Raw genomic sequence first — 25370 nt, forward strand, 5'->3', positions numbered from 1 at the left:
CAAACAAGAGGGCCATGATGGCCCTGAGGTCGCTCACCTGTATATGGGCCCCCGGAGCGGGGCCAGTTTAAACCCCAGGGCTTTTATTTGAACAAACTTGGAAGACACCCATTATAGAAGATGTTTCATGATGTTAAGTTTTTACTACACACATATAATGAAAAACAATGACCCCCCCCCCCCCCCCCCGGGCAGGGCCAATTTTAACCCAAGGCTTTTTATTTGAACAAACTTGGTAGACACCCATAAGAAGATGTTTCATGCTAAACATCTAAACTCAAGCTCATTGGGTTTTTTGAAAGAAGATTTATTAAGTTTTTATAATACACATATAGTAAAAAACAATGACACCCCTGGGGCCGGGCCAGTTTTGACCCCGGGACTTTTGAACAAACTTTGTAGACACTTACTAAATTACTAAAAGATGTTTCATGCTTAATATCTAAACTCTAGCTATTTGGGTTTTTTCAAAGAAGATTGTTTAAGTTTTTGCTATACACATATAAGGGAAATCAATGACCCCCGGGCAGGGCCAATTTTGACCCCAGGGCTTTTATTTGAACAAACTTTGTAGACACTCACTAGAATATGTTTCATGCTAAATATCTAAACTCTAGCTATTTGGGTTTTTTTAAAGAAGATTGTTTAAGTTTTTGCTATACACATATAAGGAAAATCAAGGACCCCCGGGGCGGGGCCAATTTTGACCCCAGGGCTTTTATTTGAACAAACTTGGCAGACACCCATAAGAACATGTTTCATGATAAATATCTTAGCTCCATCTCTTTGAGTTCTTTAAAAGAAAATTTTTAAGTTTTTACTATATGCATATAGGAAAAATCAATGACCCCCTGGGCCAGTGGGACGGGGCCAATTTTGACCCCAGGGCTTTTATTTGAAAAACTTGGTAGACACTCACTAGAAGATGTTTCATCCAAAATATTTAAGCTCTAGCTCTTTGGGTTTTTTTAAAAGTTTTTCTCTCTGTTGCCACGGCAACCAGAGTTCTGCAAGGAATTAAATTCTTTGAACAATTTTTAAAGGTGACCACCAAAGGAACATTCCTGTGAAGTTTGGATGAAATTGGCTTAGTGGTTTATGAGTAGATGTCATTTAAAGTAAAAGTTTACGGACAGATGACGGCCGGACGCCGGACGAAAAGCGATCACAAAAGCTCACCCTGTCAGTTTGTGACAGGTGAGCTAAAAATAGTTCCCAACGAATAACAGATTTTACAGTACTACAGATAAAACTTGTTGAAAGACAAGAACATTAAATCAACAAGGGTAATACACACTTAAGTGTCAAAAGTCACTTATGTATTTCAACCTATTGTGAATTATCATTGTTTACTTTAAACTTTAGGCTTCAAAGCAACCAATCAAATGTAAGCATTTATAGTCTTCATTTTATTATTGTAATAAAAATATTGCTATATTTTTTTGTTGTCATATAAGTAAGAAATGTTGTTACCGGTCATCCAAATGGTAGAATCAACACTGTAATGTCCACTCCATGGACTGTTAGCAGTCATCAGACCACATCTCTGATAAGGCATACCCTCATAGTATGCTGCTATCAAGTTCCAAGATATTGTACTGAAATATTATACTTATAATATAATCTTGTGTTAGTTTTTACTAATTTATTTTAGTTAATGTTGGAAGCTGTAAGCTTATTGAAACACTCTTGAATCTGTTCGTACTAAGCAATGAGTGTAAAGTTTCTTGCTCAAGGAAACAACAGCTTGCCCCGGCCAGGATTTGAACACAAATGGCCAGCAATCCTTAGATTAACTAGTCCTTCTGGTTAACTTCTAGGCCAAGCTGCTGTTTAAAGTGACATTAAGCACATCTCGGTGTAAATGGTGAGTGTACAGATTAAAGAAAAAAAATATCCATTTTGCCATAATTATTTTTTAAATTTAGTTTTGTATTTTACTACACAGATATCATTAGAAACTCAGGTGACTTATAAATAATAATTCTAGAGACATCCTTCAAAATATATCAGTAGTGTTCAGTTTTTTAAAGAATATAGCAGCCTTGTTTTACTCTTATTGTAGGTAAATTTTATATTTTATCTTAAACATTCTTAATAATCAATTATTGGTCAATCAGCATTATGGTGGTCAACTTTTTATTCTGGTCTTTCGGGATCATTGATGCCAGCACTATTAAGTGTTGAGAATTGAGTACCGCTCAAGCCGGTGCTAAAGGGCATGAGGGATGTTGCACTTTACATTATCCCTCATGTACAGACTCAATCAAATTGAGTCTGCAATTCTCTTGTAATTTTGTCGTGATTAATGCTTCCGAGGGATCACTTTGTTTCCAGACTTTATTAAAATATTTTACTAATTCAACACAATTTGACAGCAATAAAAAGGAGCATAATGTCACTTTAACAAATTGTCCTTTTCTTGTGGTAATTCTCGAGTTTACAAAGACTAACTTATTTGAACAATTATTTAACCCATTAATTAATATAGAAGTGTTCTGAGGGTCAGTCACCAACCCCCCCCCCTTTTGTGGCATCAAATAGTGAAAATAAAATGCCCTTTTTAGACCCAAACACTGGTTTTCCTTTGAGAAATGGTGTTAAAAAAACTGATTACTTTTTTGGCACCATCCCTTATCAAATAGATACATCAAGGGGGTGCCAGAGGGGGAATGTGCCCCCTTCTGTTTGGGGGTTTGAAGGGGGGCAGCAGACCCCCTCATCTCCAAGAAAACTTTGGGCTTGTGAGAGGCTAAAAAGGCCTCAGGTTGACGTTAATGTAACATGTAACCAATGCTGAAAAGCCTTTAACTCTATCCATTGAGAAGTTGCAGCACTTTGAAATCAGTTTTGATAGAAAAATCAACGCAACATTGTGATTTTTGGCAATTTTGAAATGTCCCTTGTTGCCATGGTAACAGCACATTTGCAATTGAGCATGCTGTTACAAAGGCTCTGGTCCAGTCAACATTTGTGCCAAGTTTGAACAGTATTGAAGCCTTTGTTTATAGTTTCATAGCAATTTGAACTTGTAACAGGAGGCTATTCAAAGAAAACAGCCATTTTTCACAATATGCTAATACAGTAATGGGTTAAACATTAAAATCATAGTGTAGATATATAACAAAATTATCTATTTTCTGATTTGAAAAGACATGCCAAATAACACAAAAACATACCTTGTCATCAGTCCATTCACATAGTTCTGATTCAAAATCTAAAAATAGAAGTGATTTATGCATTTAACATTTCAGTTTTGTTACAGCCGAAGTATATACATGCATATAATATATCATGGTAATACAAACTAATATGGTAAATGAAAATACAAGCACTTTTTAACAGTTGGTTTTGCAATGACCCTTCATATAAGTCTATTTTTGTGATTATAATTTTTGTTAAGTTATATTTTTTTCTATCATTAAAATTATTTTAAATTATTTGAAATAAATACAGCAATACTGGGCTTGTTTATGCTATTTACATAAGAAAGCCAAACATACCCGAGCCCAGCACCTTGCTCCATGTACATCATTAAATGTACTATAGTCCTCTGATGCCCACAGTTGTTTGCCCCACATTATAGACCCCAGATTACTCTGGGTACTTGAATAATGAACACTAAAATGAAGAAAAATTGTATTCTTTTACAAGCAATGTATATCATGGAATTATGATAAAAGTATTAATTTTAAATTTAATTTATTAAATTATTATTCCACTTAGGTGGTAAAAAAAGCCTAAATATATAAAATTACAAATTCTTACATTGAAGCCCTTAAAGTGGAAAATTTGTGAAATACACTCAGAATTAAATTGAATATCAAATATTTTGTGCGATTAAAATTTTGTGCATTTCAACATTTTTTGGTCATTTTGCACCAAAAAAAATGTTTATTCTGAAAAAAAAAATGATATGCATAGAGAATATTTACCAACAAGATTTAAACAGAACATCTTCAAACCTTTTGTTCTCTAGTGGGACCAATGGACTGTTCAACTATTACAAATACCTTGGTACCAATTATATTTTACTGGTGTACGAAAAAATACTTTATATGAATGGTCAACTGATGCAAAGTGGACTGGTGAATGGTTAAATATAACAGGAAAAGAATTTTACAATGCACACTGTATAAAAGAGGACATAGTTATATACTACTGTATAAGCAGTTAAGTCAGCGATGTGGAAATATCGGCAAATTAAGCAAATTGACGGAAATCGCTAAAATTTCCTCTAGCGTAAATATCAACCAACCTGTAATTAAATTCTACACATGCATGATTCGCTAATATTTCATCACGCGAAATTTCTGGAATTTTTAATCTGCTAACTTTTCAACATGCAGGAATATCCACTTATACAGTATTTTAATGGTTTATACTGGTAAAAGTTTAATCGGTCATATAATATAGTGGAAGAAGATGCAGTGTGGATATAAGGTAATTGAATAAATACAAAGATGGTGCATAAGCTACATGCCTCTCTACAATAAAACAGGTATAGTATATCAATTTAAAATGTTTATATCTAGCTGTTATTGTTATACTTTCTTCATAGCCTCAAAGATTTAAATGTCAAAAGACATTTTCCCAAAAATTACTCAAACACTATTTTGTGGTCTTTTTTGCGTATAATAGAAACAGCTTGGATTAGCTACTCTGAAAATAGTTCTCTAACTTTTCTCCTATTTGCATATATTTTTCAAGTTTTGAGACAATGAAGGTCCTTATATTATCCTAAACTAAATCTTCAACTTTAAATGTTTTAAATTATGACACTTACAATTGAAACCCTATGTATTTTGCACTATTATGGTATCAAAGCACAGGAGAGCTAAGGGATATAAAATAAGATTGACCGAACCCATAATAATCTACAGCAGATGATAAGAGTGGATCCAGACCCATGTCTCGTACAAGATTGCTTTGTTTAGATGCATAGTCTGCTCCAAAATCATCAGCAGCTACTATCTTAATATGCTGCATACCATTAGAATCTAAGGACGCTCTTAGCATCTAAAATTAACCAAAATTGCATGCATTAATTCTTTAAAAAAAAAAAATTCCTCTTCGCATTGAAATTTGTGAACTGACAATTAATGCCTGTTCATCCATTTTCCTGTACTGAAGTCATTTTACATTAAGAAAATGGCAGCAATTATAACCTGTACAAAATAGGTCTGCATCATTTGTATTTATACAAATTAAGCCAGATCAAAGTAACTGCACTCCCAACACAGCCAAAGAGTAAGCTTGAGATATATGTAGAAGAAAAACTGGAAATACTAAAAGGTAGCACTATTTTGCCTTTAACAATTTGTTATAACATGAACGAGCTTCTTTACTAATTCTTGCATGACATGTACCTTAAAATATTCAAAAGCTATAAAGCCATGATATTACAAAATAATATTTCCTGAAGTTGCTCTCCAATTTTATTTATAAAATCTATTTTCACTTACATCCCTTGACAATTTTTGTGCTTTAACTTGTGCAATAAAGTGCAATAAAATCATGCTTGACTGTTTGTGCTTCAATTTTCATCTTTGATGATGATCCGTAACTTTAATCAAGTCTTAATTAAGATTTAACCAAGGAAGCATTGTACAAAACTTATTGATGATTTAAAGATTGGTACATTAGATAACGCTACATTAATATTGAGTAGCTCCAGTAAAATGTTCAACTAGAAACTAACTCTTGATGAGTAACAACTATGGATAAATTAATAAAGATTTCTTAACATGCTATTCAAAAGACTTTCTTATGCATGCAGTGTTCAAAGCAATCGCCCACCTTCTTCATGCTCAAAATTTCTATCTTGTCTTATAAAGGCTAAAATTAAGTTGCTTGCTCATGCAGATAGTTGCTTAATGAAAGATAAGGTATAAAGGTACATGCAACAGTATCATGCAAAGTTTCTTATTACTAGTATTATTATTATCTTGTTTTAGTTTTCAATTTGTAATCAAGTCTCATTTTGTAAACATTTTGTACAAAAAAAATATATCCTTCATTCAAAAATCCAATCAAGTCATTTCTGAATTTATTTGAAATCAGTACAGAAGTGGATCAACCAGTCAGTTTAATATATGTTAGACTGGTTTATATAACTAGCTTTCAAGGCATATCTCTAAATTTTACAGCAGGAGAAGGGAAGTAACCAAGCTTACCCAAAGAAATTAATGGCAGAGGAGAGTTCTTGATCTAGTAACATGTCTCGTGCAAGATTAGTTTCAAATTCAGCTTGGAAATCATCAGCTGCCACAATTTGAATATGTTCAAAACTGTTCTTGTCTAAAGCTTTCCGTAACATCTACATTAAAAAACAAAGAAAATCAATGGAAGACCAAATGGTCTAATTAAGGGGCTCACCAATAATTCAGTCATGAAAATTATCATTGAAATGTACCAGCAAGTCAGGCTAGAAACTAAGAAATTTTAACTGTAAGCTTAGAGTTTTTTTCCCTGAAAATCAATCTGCTAGTTTTTTTTGCTGTAGGGTTAGTGCTTATTTCTACCTCTGCAATATGCTGCTTGAACGTTGAATTTCTTAAGCAATTAAATTTGCAATTTATAGTCAAAATTTCATTTTTTAGCTTGCAGGTTAACATATGGTAAAACAATCAGGAGAGATAAGTACCCAAAATACTGAAAACAAACATGTACAAAGAAAGTGTACAGTTTATTTTTAATTTTAGACAGTTTACATGACTAAAATAAATCTAATTTTAAAACTAGAAATGTGTCATCACGCCACAGATGCCCCAGCATGCAGCCAAAATTTCAGATGTTATAATATTTAGTGCCAAATTTGTTTGCACAGATTATTTTTTTTCATTTTAAGTTCAAAGCCCTTAAAACAATTCAATATTTACACAAACCATTTTTATACAAAGTTCAAGGCACTGAAACTATTCAGTGTTAACCTATTGTAAATTGCATATTGCATATTTGTAGCCAAAATAATGGCTACATACATTTCAACAAAAGTATGAGTGCTGAAACTGAAAATTCTAAATTTTTCCAACACTCAAGAGAGATAACTTTGTCCAAAATCATTGAACCATGACCAAATTCAAACTTGAACTGCTTATTCCTAAGATATATCTATATGTCAAATTTGAGTTGAATGTGTACAACCATTGGGGAGATAATGAACGGAAACTTAAAATTTCTGATTTTTTCAAAGTTCAAGAGGGATAACTCTGTCAGCTATCATTAAACCATGACCAATTTCGAAATTGACCAATGCATCCTTATGACATATCCATATCTTTAATTTGAGTTGAATATGTACAACTGTTGGGGTGATAATGTCAATGGGAACTGAAAATTTCCTCTTTTTTTTTCAAAGTTAAAGGGGCATTACTCTGCCAAAAATCATCAAACCATGACCAAATTCTAACTTGACCTGTATTTTCTCGTGACATATGTGTAATACCCTAGAGGAGATAATGAACAGAAACTGAAAATTTCATATTATTTTCTAAGTGAAAGTGAAATAATTCTGCCAAAAATCATCAAAACACGACCAAATTCAAACTTGACCTGCACATTCTTTTGACATATCCATATGTCAAATTTGAGTTGAATGTGTAACACTGTTGGGGAGATCATGTACAGAAACAGAAAATTTCATATTATTTTCAAAAAGAAAGGGGCATTACTCTGCAAAAAATCATCAAACCATGACCAAATTCTAACTTGACCTGTATTTTCTCATGACATATCCATATGTCAAATTTGAGTTGAATTTGTGCAACCGTTAATAAGATAATGAACAGAAACTGATGATGACGGAATGACAGAATGACGGAACAGGGTAACACTATAATTGCCCCAGCCATTATATGGCGGGGGCATAAAAGTATTCTAGAAAATTTACTTTTGAAACTTAGTTACATCTTTTTCCCTTTCTTTTCTGTACAAAACTTGCATAAAAATATTACTATTTGTATGCCATTGAAAATATGGTTTGAATAATTTCTTGATTAACACAGACAAATCATGATCACATATCAAATGGACTTTAAATGTACATCCATATGAACTTGGTAAATTAGGAAAAGAAGTATAATAACAACATTTTCCACTTTTTTGTTTCAGGTACATCAGATACCGAATAAGCTGGCTATACACTAAATATTCAAAGATTACGTAATTGAAGGTACTAGAAAGCTGATTCATGTTTAACAAAATCGCTCCCTTAATACAGTTTTGAGATTTCCCACAATTTAGTTTCAAAATAATTAGTTTAGTTTAATTCAAAAGAAATCTTGAAGGATATTTGAAGCAATTTCATTTCCTGAAACTTACATGAGTAGTGTACTCATATAAAGAAACAATTGACTCTTATTGTAGTTTTTGTTTCGTTTTATGGCCAACCAACAGTTTGGTCATATGTAGCCGAAAGCAGAAAAACAGGAAAGACAAATTTGGCTAACGTCTTGTGTTACAACCTTAAAGCAACACCAGGGGTCAAGACCAGCTGACATAGTGGAGCTAAGAAATGCATAGACTCCAGTAATTTGAACTCATTTAGTCATCGAGGGTTAAAAAGTTGCCGCAATTCTGATGCCTCCATAAAGGCTACAGGGGGCTGATATTCCAATAGGGCTGGATGAAACTACCTCTAGATTGAAAGGCAGACAGCAAAACTTCTATGCCCCCTCTCACAAAAAAATAAATGTTCCATATGGAAATCTGAGAGGCATGTACAGGGTAAGTTTTTGGGGAATTGGTAAATGGAGTATGATAGGCGAAGACAGGATTTAATTATAGAGCAAATGTTGTCTACACACTTTACGCTTACCCAAACACATCAACAGCTGATGATAACTCGGGATCTATTAACATTTCCTCCGCAAGATTGGTCTCAAATTCAGCTTCATAGTCGTCAGCTGCGACAATTTGTGTAAACACAAAACCAGCCTTGTCTAAAGCTTGACGTAACATCTACATGTGAGAATAATATTGCTACCAGACTTATAGCCATACACTTTAAAATGCTCTATATCAAATATAATTATTTGACAACATTTCTCCCTGTCATGATTGAAGGTCAACAGAAAGTGATATTGACCGTGTCAGTCGTGATATTGATATAAAAAACTGTCTATCTAAGAAACCAATCGCTAATGGATTTACAATTGGGGTACTAGCCAACCAATCAAAAACAATGTTACATATCACAGCCACCCTGTTTAAATAACAGATTCAAACAGCATTTTCTGTCAAAAATAAATTAATAGATGCAGCACTTAAATTCTTCAAGCAGAGATCTAATAATGAAGAAAATAAAAAAACAATTTTTATTTGAGCAATGAGTGTAATGTTCCTTGCTCAAGGAAACAACAGTTTTCCCCTAACACGGTTTGAAACCATGTGGCTTAAGCGATCATTAGATTACTAGTCCAGGGTACTGACCACTCCAATAAGAACAAGAAGTGCTTCTGTAGTATAAACGCTCACCTGGTAATCAGCAATGTGTATACATATAAGACTATCAGCAATTTTACTGTAATGACCACCTAGATCATATTTTGTGCAATATGACCCTGTTTTTATCTTACAAGAATGCAAGAAAGTATAATATGTAAAATATAAATGCTTATCAAATACTCAAAAAAAGAAGGAGTAAAAATGACCTATTACTCAAGTACAGTTCTGATGACAGTGTTTCCTACTAGTGTTTGAGACTTGGGTTTAAAAACATGGGTTAAAACAGAACCCAGAGCCTTCTTGATATTTTGATTTCAGATCAAGATATGAATATACAACAAAATTCTTCAAATTTCCAGGGGATACATTAAACATATTTTGGGCTGAATAACATCCTATCTGTTTGGTGGGGGGGGGGGAGTAGTTGGGAGAACTTTATGACCTTGACTTCCAGACATTAGAACAGCATACACATGCTGTATCTTACAATCAGAATAAGATTGACCTTGACCTATAAAACTATAATGATATACCACTGATATTAAATCAGCTTCAAGATTAATATCCCCTGAATAGCATTTTCAAATCATTCCACAATGCTGTTATGCAAACACAATAACAATAATAGTCAATTAGTAAATTCTTCAGGAAAATTGAAAAACTTCAAATTTTGCAACCAAACTGTTAATAGACTTTTGAACTTTTTAGAAAGTAAGAATTGTGATCAAGTTTAAAAAAGTTTTTAAAAAGTCTTATATCTACCTTTAAATATGTTGTATTGTAGTTTTGTTCATTCCATTCCTGAAATAAAAATACTGTCAGTCATGCTTGATTACTACAACTATTTTATTTAAATTTAACTGCTGGCATAACAAATATAATGAAGAATGCATAAATATTAACTAAATCCTATATAAAGGCAAGATTATTTTAAAACTATAGCATCTATATAGAATATATAAGAAAGGAATCAATGTTGATCCAACAACAAATACATTGTTGGTGTGTTACATCACTTGCAATATAATTTAAAATACAGTTACCAGTTAAAATATATTTACTTTCTTTATATCATATTATGAACATGCAAAGTATTTCCTCTAAAGTATCAGATCATGAAATTTACAAAGCTTAAATTCATAAATTTGTCAAAGAATTTATATAAAAAAACTTCGACCGAATTCTGTTGTTAATGTAGGTGTTGTCAACACACTGACCCAACAACTAAAATATTTTTTTCTAAATTCTTACCCCAATATAATCTATATCAAGATTATGATACTGCTTAGCTCCCTTGATCCATTTAATGATGTATTCCACTGTTCTCTCAGGGTAGGTGTATGGTGAATTTGTACCGTTACCAACCCAGCCAGAAAACACCCATGGTAACCCATACAGTTTTATCTTTGGATTTCTCTATAAACAATACAAACCATGGCTTCAATCATTCTATATAGGTTATTCTATTCTGCTACAAGCTTTAAACTTTATCAGGCAGAAAAAAACTACAGGTTATAATAAAACTTTTACTGATAAGGTACATAATTATATTTAAAAATAATCTGTGAAAATTACAATCAACAATGCTGTACCATTACTTCAAAAGGCTTTGCCACTAGCATAAAGTCATTCCAAGCTGCAAAATGTCTTTACTTTAGGCTCAGACAAACTACCCTTACACCATTGTGATATCCCTAAAAGTTGGGATGTACTGTTTCAAATACTAAGCTAAACATACCTATTGAGATAATTCAGCAAAAGGTTCACATGCAGCTTGTATATAATACTGCATGTTTGTAACGTCATTTTTCATTGGATAATCATGATGTTAATATAGTTAAATATACACAGCTTCAGTAAATTTATGAAGAAACCTAACTTTTTTCTCTAACGAAGGAAGTTTGCTGTATTATAAATAAGTTATAAATATTCCTGACAGGTTATATGACCATAATATAAACAGGTGTTTGCAATATAACCCTCGCATAGTGGTTTGGGTTATATTAACAGTTTATATAATGCCATAAAATCTGTCAAAAAATCTTTATATTTAATAATATACACAGGTTTTGTCTGCATTTACTTAAAAAAGTTACAATGAAATTTTCCTCTTTAAAAAAAACAAACTTAGTCAAATACCTTTTTAGCTTCTTTCATCATCCACCATTCATAACCTCTATCATAATTCTCATCACCATCATGATATATATGAGTAGCTTCACTACCAACTGTAAAACATGAACTGTATACTACACCATACATTTTAAACCTAATGAACCATACACTTCACCATACATTCTATTAAACATTAACTATTTATTCTAACACAACCCACATTTTTCCCTACTGAACATATAAGAACCGTAAGTGTGAGTAAATATGCAATAAAATCACTGGTGACGATGTATATTTAGACAAAACTGTTAAAAATGCAATGTACTAAAAATAAGTAACTATGCACAATTTAGACAGATAGGTTACGGCAGCATTTATTTGTTGATCATGTGAGAATCAAAATAGTATATCCCAAGCAGTGATTATTTTGAGTGTCATTCAATGTGCAGCATTTTATCACACATGCTAAACCCTCATGATATTATTACTCGCATCCTAATTCCAAACAATAATTTGCAATAAAATCACTGTTGGGGATACATGTATATTATTTTTTAAGTATACATATACCATAAATTCTATAAAAAGAGGGCTATGATGGCCCTGAAACTGCTCACCTGTATTTAGGCCCCCGGGGCAGGGCCAATTTTAACCCTGGGGCTTTTATTTGAATAAACTTGGTAGACACAAATTTGAAGATGTTTCATGATAGATATCTAAGATCTAGTTTTAAGAAGATTTTTAAAGTTTTTACTATACACATATAGGGAAAAACAATGACCTCCCCCCCCTCTGGGAGGGGCCAATTTTGTCTCCAGGGCTTTTATTTGAACAAACTTGGTAGACACTCATTAGAAGATAATTCATGCTTAATATCTAAACCTTAGCTCTTTGGGTTTTTTAAGAGAAGATTTTTTAAGTTTTTACTATATACATATAAGGAAAATCAATGATCCCCGGGGCGGGGCCAATTTTAACCCCAGGGCCCTTATTTGAACAAAAATGGTAGACACCCATTGGAAGATGTTTCATGCTTAATATCTTAGCTCTAAAGGTTTTTTAAAAGAAGATTTTTAGGTTTTTACAAACACATAAAAACAATGACCCCCTTGGGTGGGGCCAATTTTGACCCCAGGGCTTTTATTTCAACTTAGTAGACACCCACTAGAAGATGTTTTATGCTTAATAGCTAAGCTCTAGCTATTTGGGTTTTTTAAGAGAAGATTTTTCAAGTTTTTACTATGTACAAATAAGGAAAATCAATGACCACCCGGGCGGGGCCAATTTTGACCCCTGGGCATTTATTTGAACAAACTTGGTAGACACTGACTAGATGATGTTTCATGCCAAATATTTAAGCTCTAGCTCTTACGGTTTTCTAAAAGAAGATATTTTAAGTTTTTTCTTTCCGTTACCATGGCAACCAGAGTTCAGCTTGGAATTAAATTCTTTGAACAATTTTTAAAGTTGACTACCAAAGGAACATTCCTGTGAAGTTTGGATGAATTGGCTTAGTGGTGTATGAGGAAATGTCATTTAGAGTAAAAGTTTACGGGCGAACGCCAGACGGACGCTGGACGAAAAGTGATCACAAAAGCTCACCATGTCACTTTGTGAAAGGTGAGCTAAAAATTGAACTATACATGTATATCTTAATTAAGCTCATTACTAAAATTAACTACAATTACATAAACAGTACACCATACATTTTATATCACATGAACTATACAGTACACCATACACTATATCACATGAACTATACAGTACACCATACACTATATCACATGAACTATACAGTACATCATATAATTTATATCACATGTCATGAAGTATATAATGCAATATACACTTTATATCAAATGAACTAGATTGTCCAATATACATTCTATAATTAATGAACCATTATTGTTGATGAACTTTAATAATAAATTTATACATACAAAATTTTCGAGAAGTAAAATTATCTTATTTCTGTACTAACCAAAGTTCCAAATTATACACTTAGAAAAATTTGCTTTACAACCAAAACTGGCAAAATGTGAGGGTAATTTTTTATAATGACAGTTGTAACCTTACCTCCACTCATTGATCCACCCCCTATCTCAACTTTCAAAATATGAAGAGATGCTCCAAAATTAGGCTGAAACAAAAAACACAAATCCAAATACACAAATAACATGAGAACTGCAAAGGCGGGATAATATACCCTCAAATGTAAATTTGTTCTAGTAATAAAAAAAAATCTTTCAATTTATGGAAGAGATGCAATCAAGAAACTTTACTAAAGATATTCATCTTGATTATACTTATGGTACTAGTAAATGACCTCAAGGTGGAGGCATGTTTTACCCTAAGTGCATGATTTATAAAACTTTTATAGAGGTCTACTAGGCAGTGCTATGTGCCAAATATGGAAAATCCTGGCATAGTAGTTATCCATAAAAAGGTAAGATGTGCATATAAAACTTCCTATAGAAGTCTTTATAAATAAAGTGACCTCCAGGATGACCCAAATATTGACCCAAGGGGCATGATTTATATCAAATATGTAGAGTTCAACAAGGCAATGCTATATGACAAATATTCAAGATCTAGGCATTCTGGTTCACAATATAAGACTTAACTGTGCTTTCTTATACAAGGCTATATCAACCAAGTGACCACCAGGGTGGGCTAATATTGACACAAGAGGAATGATCAATACCAATTTTGTAGAGGCCAACAAGGCAATGCAACATGACAATATCAAAGCTCTAGGCATTTTTTTTAGCTTCACAAAATGTGACTTCTCCTATACAAGACTATATGAATTAAGTAATCCTCGGGGCGGAGCCAATTTAGATCCCAGGAATCCTGAACCTGTGTTCTGAGCATTGTCGTATTATAAGTAATATTTCTTCCAAATAGTTCTAAATTCTTTTTATTGGTTCAAAAGATACAGAGCTTGCACAGTATTCAATAGACAGAAAGATTTACCAAAATCATTGTTTTTTATATCTGAGCCTGCTGGATTTGGTCATAAGGGCCATAACTCAAACAAGAGCCGGTTGAACCGGGTGATGCTCCCCGAATAGGTTTTGGACACAGGAAGGTATGTTTCTTGTGTCAGAGTTATGTCACAGACAAAGTTCAAAGTGTAAAAACAACCCAAATATTGTGCACGACACAATGTCTCAATATGGTGATCATTTTTGTGAAATAGTTGTAAAATCTGACTTCAAATAACGAAGTTATGCGCCTGACATTATTTTGCTGCAAGGTCATGCTGTGACCTTGACCTTCAAGGTAGTGACCCAAATGTTGCATGTGACACGTCGATTCAATATGGTGATCATCTCTGTTAAATAGATGTTAAATCCGACTTCCAGTAACAAAGTTATGGGCCGGACACGATTTTGCTGCAAGGTCCTACTTGACCTTCAAAGTAGCGACCCAATTGTTGGGGGCGACACAATGTCTCATTGTGGTGATCATTTCTGTGAAACAGTTGTAAAATCCGACTTTAAATAATGAAGCTATGTGCCGGACACGATTTTGCTGCAAGGTCATGCTGTGACCTTGACCTTCAAGGTAGCGAGCCAAATGTTGCGCACGACACGCCATTTTAATATGGTGATCATTTCTGTGAAATAGTTTAAAAATCTGACTTCAAATAAGGAAGTTATGGGCCGGACACGATTTTGCTGCAAGGTCATGCTGTGACCTTGACCTTCAAGGTAGCGACTTAAATGTTGTGCATGACACGTCATCTTAATATGATGATCATTTCTGTGAAATACTTTTTAAATCCAACTTCAACTAGCAAAGTTATGGGCCGGACACGATTTTGCTGCAAGGTCATGCTGTGACCTTGACCTTCAAGGAAGCAACCCACATGTTGCGCACGACAAATCGTCTCAATATGGTGATCATTTCTGTGAAATATTTTTTAAATCCAACTTCAAATAACAAAGTTATGGACCGGACACAATTTTGCTGCAAGGTCATGCTGTGACCTTGACCTTCAAGAAAGCGACCCAAATGTTGCGCGCGACACGTCGTCTCAATATGGTGATCATTTCTGTGCAATATTTTTAAAATCCAACTTCAAATAACAAAGATATGGACCGGACACAATTTTGCTGCAAGGTCATGCTGTGACCTTGACCTTCAAGGTAGCGATCCAAATGTTGCGCGCGACACGTCGTCTCAATATGGTGATCATTTCTGTGAAATAATTTTAAAATTCGACTTCAAATAATGAAGTTATGGACCGGACACGATTTTGCTGCAAGGTCATGCTGTGACCTTGACCTTCAAGGTAGCGACCCAAATGTTGCGCGCGACACGTCGTCTCAATATGGTGATTATTTCTGTGAAATATTTTTAAAATCCGACTTCAAATAACAAAGTTATGGGCCGGACACGAATTCGGTACGTACGGACGGACAACCCGACGACTATATGCTCCCCCGACCTTCAAGGTAGCGACTTAAATGTTGTGCATGACACGTCATATTAATATGATGATCATTTCTGTGAAATACTTTTTAAATCCAACTTCAACTAGCGAAGTTATGGGCTGGACACGATTTTGCTGCAAGGTCATGCTGTGACTGACCTTCAAGGAAGCCACCCACATGTTGTGCACGACAAATCCTCTCAATATGGTGATCATTTCTGTGGAATATTTTTTAAATCCGACTTCAAATAACAAAGTTATGGACCGGACACGATTTTGCTGCAAGGTCATGCTGTGACCTTGACCTTCAAGGTAGCGACCCAAATGTTGCACGCGACACATCGTCTCAATATGGTGATCATTTCTGTGGAATATTTTTTAAATCCGACTTCAAATAACAAAGTTATGGACCGGACACGATTTTGCTGCAAGGTCATGCTGTGACCTTGACCTTCAAGGTAGTGACCCAAATGTTGCGCAAGACACGTCATTTCAATATGGTGATCATTTCTGTGAAATAGTTGTAAAATCCGATTTCAAATAACGAAGTTATGGACCGGACACGATTTTGCTGCAAGGTCATGCTGTGACCTTGACCTTCAAGGTAGCGACCCAAATGTCGCGCTCAATATGGTGATCATTTCTGTGAAATATTTTTAAAATCCAACTTCAAATAACAAAGTTATGGACCGGACACGATTTTGCTGCAAGGTCATGCTGTGACCTTGACCTTCAAGGTAGCGACCCAAATGTTGCGCGCGACACGTCGTCTCAATATGGTGATCATTTCTGTGAAATATTTTTAAAATCCAACTTCAAATAATGAAGTTATGGACCGGACACGATTTTGCTGCAAGGTCATGCTGTGACCTTGACCTTCAAGGTAGCGACCCAAATGTTGCGCGCGACACGTCGTCTCAATATGGTGATCATTTCTGTGAAATAATTTTAAAATCCAACTTCAAATAACAAAGTTATTGGCCGGACACGAATTTGGTATGTACGTACGGACAGACGGACGGACAGACGGACGGACGGACAACCCGACGACTATATGCTCCCCCGAAATTTTTCGGGGAGCATAAAAATAAGAAATGCAGAGTATCGATTCTTGTGCACTGCACTTCTTCTTAATGAGATCTATCATCCTATGAAATTTCAAGTCTATGGCTTTTATACATTAGGAGAAATGGCCCGGACAAAAATAAAGTATGAAAATTAAAAAGGGCAATAACTCAAAAATTAGGAAGTGCTGAGTACCTGTTCTTGTGCACTGCACTTCTTCTTAATAAGAAATATCATCCTATGAAGTTTCAAGTCCATGGCTTTTATACATTAGGAGAAATGGCCCGGACAAAAAATAAAGTATGAAAATTGACAAAGGGCAATAACTCAAAAATTAGGAAGTGCAGAGTACCGGTTCTTGTGCACTGTACTTCTTCTTAATGAGATCTATCATCATATGAAGTTTCAAGTCCATAGCTTTTTTAGTTGAAGAGAAATGCCCGGACAAAATTAAAGTATGAATATTAACAAAGGGCAATAACTCAAAAATTAAGACCTGCAGCGTACCGGTCCTTGTGCACTGCACTTCGGGTTATTGAAAGAAGCAAGCATACCAAGTTTGAAGTCAATCAGACTTATAGTGACTGAGTTATGCTCCGGACAAGCTTTAGGGGATGCAGACACCGACGCGGACGACAAAAGTAACCCCTATATGTCGCCTTTTCAAGGCGACACAAAAACCCTGGCTTTCAAAACAACTAGAAAAACTTACCTTAAAGAGGTAGTCTAAAATTTGATTCCTGAGATCTTCTGGATATCCTGGTAACAGTTTTGATGTTGCCTGTAATACAATAAGGTACAAATGAATTTATGTGAGTGTTTCAGTACATTAAATTAAAGTGACATGGTTAGAGATAACGTACAATGAATAAACAAAAAAACATAATTTTTCGTCCAAGGCATTTATAAATAATTCAAAAGATTGAAACCATAATCAAAGTTACAAAAAAATCATTTATACCGTTTTTTAACTTCAATTTTTATAAGAAGTAACTTCCAAATCAGTTTTCCAAAAACCCTTTCTATTAAAAAAGCTATGTAAATAATTAGCTGCACATACAAATGTTTATTTATGTTTGCACATTCAATTGCATTCACAAGTGCAGTGCTCCTTTCATGATTAACTGTTAGAATTTCTATACTTTTAACCAGAACTTACTGCACTTTCCACGTATTTTTGCTAAATCTCAAATTAACAAATTTGCATATAACTTGATATTTTTAGCTGAAACTTAAAACTGTTCTTTCCTATTTATAAATTTACAAACTGGTAACTAATTGTCACTCTGTCATTTGGATGCAAATATCTTAGTTTGTAAGTTGAATTTTTGGAAACAAACCTTATTTCACTCTAAATGAAACTAACCATAAAACAACTTGATTTTTTTATAAAACACCTACATAAAGCAGCAACATATAAATAATGTTAATTTGGAAGCTTTAAGACAAATCACTATGACTTACCCCTCCACCACTGAGGCCTCCAAGACCATCAAATCTTCTCCCCAAACCATTAGAATCATCAAATGTATACTGGCCTATTGAACAGCTCACAAAACAACAACAGATTATAGCTAACACCCTCATCCTCTGTAAAATAAAATATACAAAATTTTATATTATACAAAAGTCTTACATAATGCACCTTTCCAGTGTGTTTAATGCATATTGGCAGACTGGTTAATACAAAAGGACATTTAATGCCAGTTTTGTTTGTAATACTGTGTGTGACATAAGTTGGTAAGTTGCCCTAGCAATGAATAGAAAAGGCAGGGCTTTTTTTTCACTTCTAAAAAACTGAAGAGGTTTATTGTATAGTAACTGTTACTGTAGTTTATTAAAAAAAAAACAGAAGAGGGTCATCATGGCCCAAGGTAACTTACTTAAGAACCACTGATAACAAGAGTGTGAGTTTGGCACAAAATAGGACCATCAGCATTATGGTTCAGAACATTTATAATAAAATCCCACAATTCATGATGACTACATGATCAATACGCGCATCAAACTGAAGCCATTCATATATTATTTTTGTAGAGAGCCAACTAAAGATAATATTCCTGTGAAGTTTGGTCAAAAATCTACCATATGGTTCAGGCAGGAGATGTTTAAATATTTTGTTGATAACAATGCATGGAAAACATCATAAAAGCTCACCAGTCTGAGCACTGTGAGTATATATAAATTATGCAGAGTAAAAAGCTAAATTATATTGTATCAAGTTGAATTACAGGGATTTTTTTTGGCTTATTTTATAGCCGTTATTCGGTCATATTCCCAATTAAAAATAGTATATTATTTTCCCAATCCACAGTAAAAAAATTCCCAATTGAAAGTTACAAAATAAAAATATTGAATAAAAATTCTAAAATCTTTGAAAGTTTAAGGGCTCCTTCACTGTAATAGTGCTTAAATGTTTGTAGATGCCATCCTAGACAGTATTTGTTTGCATCCATTAAATAATTGTAAAATTTCAGTCATGCATTTTTTCCCAATTTTTAACAAAACACCGCTGAAATTCCCAATACCATGGGTATGGGTCATGTTCCCAAAATCCTTAAAAAAATCCCTGAATTATTTGTATACCTATAAATTGTAATATGTCAGAAAATATAAAATTAATCATCATTAAATATCAAAATATTTTTCATAAAATAATAAATACCACTTTATGGCAGCATATTTCACTTACATGACTACATTAACAATTAATTGACTGCATGAAATGTAAAGCCTACCAGTATGCTAATAACAAGAGGGCCATGATGGCCCTGAAGTCGCTCACCTGTATATAGGCCCCCAGAGCGGGGCCAGTTTAAACCCCAGGGCTTTTATTTGAACAAACTTGGTAGACACCCATTAGAAGATATTTCATGCTTAACATCTAAGGTCTAGCTGGTCAAGTTTTTTTCTTTACACATATAGTTAAAAACAATGACACACCTGGGGCAGGGCCAGTTTTGACCCAAGGGCTTTTATTTGAACAATCTTTGTAGACACTTACTAGACAAGAGCGATCAGTAATCACATGTATCGCCTCATGATGGCCAATTTCATGTTGGGACAAATTTTGTGACAGACGGACAGACAGACAGACAGTGCACAACTAGACTTGGTACTGATCATTCCTGTAAAGTTTGGATAAAATTGCACCAGTAGTTTATGAGGAGTAGTCCGGACAAGTTTTTGCATATCTGGCAACACACAGAAAAAAACACCTTTTTATCAAAGGGCCAAAACTCGGCCAAAAATCATTCAACCGGAAAACCCGTGCCATATGCGCAAGGACTTGAGCTACAGATCAATCCTGTAAAGTTTCATTGAAATTGCATTAGTGGTATAAGAGAAGTAGTCCGGACAAACTTTAAAATTAAAAATTATTAAAGGGCCATAACTCTGACAAAAATCATTGAACCGGAAAATGCTGACAATATGCACAACTAGACTTGGTACTGATCATTCCTGTAAAGTTTGGATGAAATTGCACCAGTAGTTTATGAGGAGTAGTCCGGACAAGTTTTGTGACGGACGGACAGACGGACAGACAGACGACGGAGAAGTGATCCCTATATGTCGCCACTACTCCTTAGAGGCGACAAAAAAATGTTTCATGCTTAATATCTAAACTCTAGCTATTCGGGTTTTTTCAAAGAAGACTTTTAAGTTTTTGCTATACACATCTAAGGAAAATCAATGTCAGCCTAGGCGGGGCAAATTTTGACCCCAGGGCTTTTATTTGAACAAACTTGGTAGACATCCATTAGAACATGTTTCATGCCAAATATCTAAGCTCTAGCTCTTTGGGTTTTTTGAAGAAGATTTTTTAAGTTTTTACTATATGCATATAGGGAAAATCAATGACCCCCTGGGGCGGGGCCCATTTTGACCTCAGGGCTTTTATTTGAACAATCTTGGTAGACACTCATTAGAAGATGTTTCATGCTTAATATCTTAGCTCTAACTCTTTGGGTTCTTTAAAAGAATTTTTTTTTAAGTTTTTACTATATGCATATAGGGAAAATCAAAGACCCCCTGGGGCAGGGCCAATTTTGACCCCAGGGCTTTTATTTGAACAAACTTGGTAGACACCAATTAGAACATGTTTCATGCCAAATATCTAAGCTCTAGCTCTTTGGGTTTTTTAGAAGTTTTTAAGTTTTTACTATATGCATATAGGGAAAATCAATGAACCCCTGGAGTGGGGCCAATTTTGACCCCAGGACTTTTATTTGAACAATCTTGGTAGACACTTATTAGAAGATGTTTCATGCCAAATTTCTTAGCTCTAGCTCTTTGGGTTCTTTAAAAGAAGATTTTTTTTAAGTTTTTACTATATGCATATAGGGAAAATCAATGACCCCCTGGGGCGGGGCCAATTTTGACCCCAGGGCTTTTATTTGAACAAACTTGGTAGACACCCATTAGAAGATGTTTCATGCTAAATATCTTAGCTCTAGCTTTTTTGGTTGTTTAAAAGAAGATTTTTTAAAGTTTTTACTATATGCATATAGGGAAAATGAATGACCCCCGGGGCGGGGCCAATTTTGACCCCAGGGCTTTTATTTGAACAAACTTGGTAGACACCGATTAGAACATGTTTCATGCTAAATATCTTAGCTCTCACTCTTTGGGTTCTTTAAAAGAATTTTTTTAAAGTTTTTACTATATGCATATAGGGAAAATCAATGACCCCCTGGGGCGGGGCCAATTTTGACCCCAGGGCTTTTATTTGAACAAACTTGGTAGACATCAACTAGAACATGTTTCATGCCAAATATCTAAGCTCTAGCTCTTTGGGTTCTTTAAAAGAAGATTTTTAAGTTTTTACTATATGCATCTCGGGAAAATCAATGACCCCCTGGGGCGGGCCAATTTTGACCCCAGGGCTTCAATTTGAACAATCTTGGTAGACACTCATTAGAAGATGTTTCATGCTTAATATCTTAGCTCTAGCTCTTTGGGTTCTTTAAAAGAAGATTTTTTAAAGTTTTTACTGTATGCATATAGGGAAAATCAATGACCCCCTGGGGCAGGGCCAATTTTGACCCCAGGGATTTTATTTGAACAATCTTGGTAGACACTCACTAGAAGATGTTTCATGCCAAATATCTAAGCTCTAGCTCTTTGGGTTTTTTAGAAGAAGATGTTTAAAGTTTTTTCTTTTGGATGCCATGGCAACCAGAGTTCTGCATGGAATGGAATTCTTTGAACAACTTTGTTAAGGCTTCACACAAGGAACATCCCTGTGAAGTTTCATTATGATCTGCCTTATGGTTTCAGAGGAGATGTCGTTTGAAAAGTGTGAACAGACAACTGACGACGGACGACGTACGACGGACGAAAGACGACGGACGAAGAGTGATCCTAATAGCTCACCCTGAGCATATGCTCAGGTGAGCTAAAAACATGTAAAAGGAATGTACACAATGCCATTATTAATCTGAATGTTAAATAGTGAGGGCAGGTCAAATAACTTATACAGTATTGCTTGCTTTTAAAGACACTAGTCAAGGCAGCATGGCCCTGTGGTTAAACTGTCGGAAAATCTAACGATTGCGTGTGTTCAAACAGCGTCAGAGACGAGCTGTTGTGAAGTTTTTGACCAAAAGAAATTTCTTTGAGCAAGAAACTTTACACTCATTACTCTGAGTACTGGTTGGTTCCAGGGACAGATTGGAGAGACTGAGTGTAAGCTTTAATCTTCCTGCACAAACTAAAACAAGTTCTGTGTAAACCAATGACAATAGATTATAGCAAAACACACATACATAATCATCCTTGGTACCCAATTTTTTTTCACTGACCAAGTTTTAATGAATCCTGTTATACCTGATTGCTGTCAATAGACACATCATTGTTATTAACTGACCTCCCATAACTGATATATTATACCAACCAGTCCTGATGAGTGTTATTCAATCACATTGCTTCAACATGATGCAGTATTGTACTTAATCAAGTAAAAAAAAAATGTTATCTTTTTAACCTATATTTTATTAAATAGCCTCTACATAAATTTAATTAAATTTTACCAGTAAATTTATAATCCTTCCTGATAGATGGTAAATGTAATTATTTTGATAATATTTCGAACATGTGACATGTATTTATTTCACATGACAGTATGGCAAGATGTTCTATTCGAGCCGCGTCACGACAAAACCAACATAATGGATTTGCGACCAGCATGGATCCAGACCAGCCTGCGCATCTGCGCAGTATGATCAGGATCCATGCTGTTGGCTTACAAACCCTATAACAAGCAGAGAAACTGATAGCGAACAGCATGGATCCTGATCAGACTGCGCGGATGCGCAGGCTGGTCTGGATCCATGCTGGTCGCAAATCCATTATGTTGGTTTTGTCGTGACGCGGCTCATTTATAAACACTTCAAATATTTGGAGAGAGACAGATCTGTTTGTTTCCTGTCACCTGCTCAGTAAAACTTTCACAACTTTATCCTACAAATTAATTTAAACTAAATAATCAGTATATCTTAAGTATCAATATATATATATAAGGGAGAATGAAATGATAAGTCTGCTAGCTTAAGGATAATTAATTTTACTATAAGAAATCATGAGGACAATAAAGAAATAAACTGTTTGATTTGGCCTAACCTTTTCTTATCAGCAGTATGGTTTATACAACTAAATCTAGACAAATAAGATAATGTAACCTAGTGGCAAACTTGGGTCAAAAATTAATGATCAATACATAATCACTTAAATGTTTTTTGGTTGGATTTTATGGCACACCAACACAGTATAGGTCATATGGCGATTTTCATGGAGGAAGACCCGAGACATTTGCTCTTCCATGCATTATTAAATTCAGGCACCTGAGTAAAGAACCACCATTCTGCAAGCTATTGCTTCATACACTTTATTGTTTTTTGGTTCATTTTTTTTTCATATTTTTGTTGTTGCTGATGATGATTTTGTTTGGTTTTAATTTGAATTTTAAATCACATAAACTGATTGTTAGTTCATATGGTGACTTTTTAGTGTTTTGTATGATTGAAAGACTATAAACTTCTGGTAACCTTGCATACATTTTTTCAGGCATTATATTTATAGCATGCACTGAAAATGACCACCTTACCCCCAATATAAGCTAGCTTGATAGTTTTCTAACAAAAACAAGAATAAAGTCCCATTTAGGCCTTGAACCCACAGTGACAAGAGGTCAGAGATTTGAAGTCATCTACCTAAGCCTTTAAGCTGTTTGATTTGACTTGGTTTGAATTTGAAACAGTCTATGCAAAGTTTAAAGGATCCAAAAACTTCTAAAGGTCAGTATCAGCTAGGAGCTTAGCAAGACGGCACAGATTATCAGGCTGGCCTGGTTCTGTACTGGGTACGAAGGTTTTTCACTTTCAGTCCCAGCAAGTTCAGGTTTAAATACTTGACCTTTAAACTAAACTTGTAATGCCCGCTTCACATCACACCATAATGCTTACCAAAGTATCCATGATGAGATTGTTCACCCAGGTCATGAGAAACCCCCTATGACTTGCATGCCAGCATTTCTATTTGCCAGGAATGGTAGCAGACTTCAGATAACGTGTGTCCTTGCACAAGTCATGTGTCTGTGGGAAAAACCCTTAGAGAATTGCAGCAGAGTTGTGCCCATACAGACTTCAAGGTCAGTGCAACTTGGACTATACATGGACTTTTTCAAGTTACAGATGTCCAGGAGTGGTTTAGAGGATGTCTTAGTCAGAACTGATTATTTTACTTGTTATGTTATGGCTATTTCCTGTTCAGAGGGCAACTACCAATTGGCATGCACCTTATATGAGCAATTTATCATCCATTACTCAGAGTAGCTGCTACATTCCATCATGGGGTCATGATCGCAGATTTACTTTAAGGTTTCAATTATATCGCTAACCATAAGAAATTCAAGGATGAATTGCAATACAGTGGGGATTTGTATATATCACAGTTCTGAACTGTTCACTATATATGAGAGAAGATGAGTAAGCAGACAGATAGCTCAGTCAGTTTAGCAGCTGAACAGTATTCTAAGTGTCCTGGGTTCCAGTCTCGGTCAGGCAGCACATTTTTCTTACCCTTTGACATGTGTGTAAGTTGGATGCAGGCCTCGTACATCTATCTTTCTGTTTAGGAAAAACCTAGTCACAAATTTCATGAAACACCTCAAGATCATTGCGCTCTCAGTGACACGTGAAATTTGTGAATTTCCTACACAGGAAGACACTGTACTTAGTAGATATCTTTTACATAATACTGCTAATTTGTATAATTTCACAAATAAAAGAAGTTTCCTGTTTTA

At 34.6% G+C, this 25370-nt stretch overlaps 1 protein-coding gene across 3 annotated transcripts in view; it reads right to left on the reverse strand.

Moving 5' to 3' along the window:
* The window catches only part of LOC132728892 (galactocerebrosidase-like), a 44195-nt gene extending 20999 nt beyond the window's left edge, over positions 1 to 23196 (reverse strand). Inside the window, exons 1-11 of one of the 3 annotated variants that reach the window (XM_060714594.1) lie at positions 23101 to 23196; positions 18533 to 18658; positions 17781 to 17849; positions 13639 to 13702; positions 11587 to 11675; positions 10699 to 10863; positions 10210 to 10248; positions 4868 to 5019; positions 3504 to 3621; positions 3180 to 3217; positions 1474 to 1598 (exon numbers count right to left, since the gene is read on the reverse strand). In XM_060714594.1, the coding sequence (XP_060570577.1) occupies positions 1474 to 1598; positions 3180 to 3217; positions 3504 to 3621; positions 4868 to 5019; positions 10210 to 10248; positions 10699 to 10863; positions 11587 to 11675; positions 13639 to 13702; positions 17781 to 17849; positions 18533 to 18655 (982 nt within the window). In that variant the 5' untranslated portion in view covers positions 18656 to 18658; positions 23101 to 23196. Of the gene's footprint in view, positions 1 to 1473; positions 1599 to 3179; positions 3218 to 3503; positions 3622 to 4867; positions 5020 to 6176; positions 6320 to 8818; positions 8962 to 10209; positions 10249 to 10698; positions 10864 to 11586; positions 11676 to 13638; positions 13703 to 17780; positions 17850 to 18532; positions 18659 to 23100 lie in introns of all 3 variants that reach the window. The other 2 variants (XM_060714612.1, XM_060714603.1) reach the window with 2 other exon arrangements.
* Positions 23197 to 25370: the final 2174 nt, after the last annotated feature.

Source organism: Ruditapes philippinarum, unplaced genomic scaffold (genome assembly GCF_026571515.1).
Source record: "Ruditapes philippinarum isolate M1 unplaced genomic scaffold, ASM2657151v2 ctg989_1_1_1_1, whole genome shotgun sequence".
NCBI lineage: Eukaryota > Metazoa > Mollusca > Bivalvia > Venerida > Veneridae > Ruditapes > Ruditapes philippinarum.